Here is a 4,516-nt window from a genome sequence, read left to right on the forward strand (position 1 = left end):
GATGGGCATTTCTCAACCAAAAAAAGAAACCTAACATGCACACATCTAAAATTACTACTTTGTACTCCCCCCCCCCCCCCCCCCCGCCATGATATAGTATGCGTCTGTTTTCGTGAAAGTCAAACTTCACTAACTTTGACCAGTTTTATTGGGAAAATTATCGGTATCTACAATATCAAATGTATGCCATCTTAAAATATACTTCTTGATGAATCAAATTGTATTGATTTGATACTCTAGATGTTAATATTTTATCGTACAAACATGGTCAAAGCTTACACAGTTTGAATTCTGAAAAATGGAGTATGTTGCAAAACCGTTTTCAAAACTACAAACTATGCAAAATCATATGTCTCATCCATCTCCTACTAAGCTTTTATTTTTCCATGGGTTTCTTTTCCAAAAATTAGGTATGTCAATATTTGAGTCTTCTAAGAGATCCCAAATTTTAGTGCAAAGAAGGTAAGTTTTGTGCCACATGCAAAATAGTCAAGTTCAGTATAGAGACAACAAATAATTATTTATTTTCCATGGGGACATGAAAATTCTTATTTTTAGATAACAAATCTAGAGGCAACATAGACCTAAAGTTTATATAGAGGAAACATATATAAACGTTGACATATGCAAGTTTCTTTTGGATTACTTCTCGTCCTCTACGTGCTATGAACGAGCCAAAACCCCAAAAGGCCTCTCTCTTGAAATGGACAATGCGTCTCCAAAACTCAAGCAAGTTGATCAAACGACAGGGCTACCATGGGAGGGATTCACCCTACAACATATGGTACAAACGCGCCACACCTTTGGGTCGCTGCCACCTATTTCCATTCTTCTTCTTTTGTTCATTGAGATTCAAGATGGTCTCTCATTGCACAACATTTATCTTCTGTTCCTCTATATCAAATTAGAAGACGTGTCAGCTAGTATTCTAAAACGTCCTATAATGTGATACGGAGGGAGTTAGAGGCAGAGCTATGTACAAGTCAGGGGGGCGGTGAAGAGATTTTTGTAGCATTTTGCCCCCCCTTCCCATAATTCCTTGCCAAGCTCCGCCACTGGAGGGAGTAGGTGCTATCTGGGGCATAATTTTATTTTGAACATGCATCGCCAACCTGTTTGGTACTACAGTAAACAGATCGACATACTGTTTCATGGTTTCTAGTGTAGTCAGCAGTATCGATATCACACGTGGACTGTTATGTTGTAAAAGAGAATGTAGAAGACTGAGAGCAGAGAAGAAATCGAGGTTCCCTCCTTCAGAAACTGTGGGGCATGCACGTACGCCAAAAGCAGGAACCACCTTGTCCTCCCAACCTTGGTGGCTGCTTGGACGTAGACAGGTAGTCGACTGGCTCGTATGAAGATATTTCTCTTGGCCTCACAATCAAGCACATGTCCTGGTCAATCATACACCAGCGGCAGCTACAAGATGACAGATTTTAACACGTCGGAAAGATCCAAGGGCGTTTTGGTGGCTTGTATAGTAAGGAGTTGGTCGTAATCATCAGAGTCTACGAAGAACCTCGTCACAGAAGATGACATTTTCTCCAGGGAGCAGTGAAGTGTTCACACAGAGCATCACGAAACTGTGATATTTTCCCCCTTGAAGTGTTCGTTGTCAAGCCAAACTTATTAGATACATGATAATTTTCAAATTATATTTTGATATAGTATTGTAATTATTGGTAGGAGTACATGTAACATATCCACTTTGAAATCGATTGGAAGCTAGCTCCGCTTTTGTAGCAAAAGTGCGGAGGAGTAGGCGAGTAGTTCAAATGTTTGTGATAAGGGATAAGGCCTTAAACTAGTGCTGATAATTTCGGTGCCAGCCTTTTTGCCAACATACCTGGTTTTGCCACGGCAATAATAGATGGTAGTGCCTATCGTCTTGCAGTATACGATACATGATATTCTCATTTTCAGAACATACAGAGCTATGGTCCACTCCATTAGTGAGTGTTATCAGGGAATCATCTCTCGATAAAAATTAGAATCGTGTAAAACAAATGCTTATGAGAATCTTGAGCTGCGTTGTATGCACGTCAGACAGCACTAGACACGTGCAAATCTCTTGTCGACGCACCACTAGCATCAGCCGCAGTTTTTTTTGAACATAATCAGCCGCAGTTGTGTATCCTATGAGCAACCGTGCAGCCACTTGCAGTTTACACCTTCGGAGAGAAGGATGTTGTTGGGGAGCAACTTTGTACTCCAAAATTAGAGTCAACTAATAGAGAATGGAGGGAGTACAAATTAAGCAGACTGACCGAGGGATTGCCACCAGAGGTTATCTCAGTTTGTGTATTGTGGCAGAACACCGAAGAATTGCAGGAGTGTTCATTGGAACCGGCAAATAATGTCGTCGGACAGATTGCCATTTTGCGTAATGAGTTGGAGATCATAGTGCGTTTGTTCTGCAGCAATTTCCTAGCATGGTTTGATTGGTAATTCATGACAAGAAACGAGCAAGGAGTGATTAAGTACAAGGGATATCTATCTTTCGGAGCAAAACTTTTATACAGCCAAATTCATGGATATACAGATACAGAATCACAGAGCGGTACGGATAGATGCCCCACCTACTACTTAGGCGTTATATGATTCATCGTTCCGATATGTATCTCGCGTAGTTTTTATTTTTTTATCTTTTTGGACTTGAGACAACAATACGGCTGTGTGCATCCTGGTTATGCAGAGACTGGATGTAATTGCTTCCAAAAGTAATAAAGCATCCTTTATCGAAAAAAGAATCGCAGAGCGGGGCAGCGCTGATCGGATTAGCCAAAACATAAGATAAACACACGGTGATGTTCTTCGATCATCGCCTTCTTCAACTAGCCCAAGAGGCCAAGAAGCTGCGGGCGCTGGCGCGCCGCTGCTTCCTGCCTCGCTGGGCTCGACAGCTCCTAATACCCAAGAGCACCGGAGAAATACCATCATCACAAAATTGATGGTTCTTCAGAGTTCTTTCGTTGGCGCTCTGGCCGGTCAGCTCCGGACGGACACCTCCCCGGACTCTCGCTGCCCACGATGGGACTCCGGCACGGACGAGTACGGCCGCAGCCGCCGGGCAGCTTGCCTCTCGCAGACGGCGTCGTCCCGCATCTGCTTGTGACGGCACTCGTCGCTGCAGAAGGGGGTGTCCCCTCTGTACATGAAGATGTCCTTCTCGCGCGCCAGCGGCTTGGCGCAGAGCGCGCATGCGTCCATGGCGGCCCTGCCGCGCTCGCCGGCCGGCTCGTCGTCGAAGAAGAAAGAGCTTGCTACAGATGCCGCCATGGTAGATTTGGAGGAGAAGAGCAAAGCTTCGCCGTGCGATCGCTGCTTTTGCTGAGCTGACAGCTGAGGGAGAGGGGGTGGACTGAGCGACGTGTGTTCAGGGAAGCGTAGGCGTGGGGTATATATCGTGGTTGCAAGCGGACGGCAAAATATCGCGTTACGGTTCTGCCGGCCCACTTGGAGCACAAGTGACTGGAATCGTATACTATACGCCCTATGTGTCGTCTGGGGTTGAGTGGTCGACACAGCTCTTGAACATACTTTAATGGCATGGTGTCTTTCAATCTCGAACGACTACTTGACCATCGAACTTAGAAATAATTAATTGATATAGTTGATATTCAAATATATTTGGTAAATGTCTTCTCATTTTGTTATACTCATCAAGCCTGCACACATCTCAATTACAGTAATGTATGTTGCTTCTTAAAGTAATAAAGCATCCTTTATCGAAAAAAAGTAATGTATGTTGCGAAACCGTTTAAAAAAATATAAATTATGTATACTCAAAAGGTACTCAACCATCACCTACTAAGTGAAAACAAACTCTTTTTTCATAGATTTATTTTCCAAAAAAACACATGTCAATATTTGAGTCTTCCAAATGGCTGTTTTTTTATGTAAAAAAGGTACGGTTTGTGACACGTGCGAAATGGACAAGCTTAGTACGAAAATGTGATATTAAAACACTAGATACTATTTATATTCTGGGACTTAAAATTCTGGAGGCAAATATAACGGCCTAAGGTGCATATCAAGAAAAATTCAAACTCTAAGCAAATCAAACAAACTACTCTACGAACGACTGAACACACCCGGGGGCCAAAAAAACATCTCTCTTACGTGAACCATCCCTGGTTTCTCCCTTACGCTTGGTCTTTTCGATGTTCTTCACCTCTGGCAAGATCAGTTTCTCGGCGTGTCGCTGGCCTTCATTCTTATCCTCGGCGGCGCCGGTGGCTGGGGCAAGGTGGATGCTCCAGGGTGAGGATGTTGGTCCAGAGGTGGTTGATCTATCGTTATTACCCGACTTTGTCGATGGGATGCGATGGATTTTGGTCCATAACATCAAGAGTACGTCCTCGTTGACGTGCCACATCGACATTAGCCTCACTGCTTGCAACAGGCATGTTCATTGACTCACAAAGTCCCGTTAGTGATGACGCTTCTACGGATCTGGCGATGGTGGAGGATCGACGTCTCTTCCAACGTGTGTCTAGGCAATATTAAAGTG

General features: G+C 43.7%; 1 protein-coding gene across 1 annotated transcript; it reads right to left on the bottom strand.

Moving 5' to 3' along the window:
- Positions 1 to 2,497: 2,497 nt before the first annotated feature.
- Positions 2,498 to 3,372, bottom strand: LOC127336517 (FCS-Like Zinc finger 2-like). The gene has a single exon (XM_051363331.2). It carries the CDS (start codon positions 3,280 to 3,282, stop codon positions 2,992 to 2,994), a length of 291 nt encoding a protein of 96 aa, XP_051219291.1. The 5' UTR covers positions 3,283 to 3,372; the 3' UTR covers positions 2,498 to 2,991.
- Positions 3,373 to 4,516: the final 1,144 nt, after the last annotated feature.

Source organism: Lolium perenne, chromosome 2, assembly GCF_019359855.2.
Source record: "Lolium perenne isolate Kyuss_39 chromosome 2, Kyuss_2.0, whole genome shotgun sequence".
Lineage (NCBI taxonomy): Eukaryota > Viridiplantae > Streptophyta > Magnoliopsida > Poales > Poaceae > Lolium > Lolium perenne.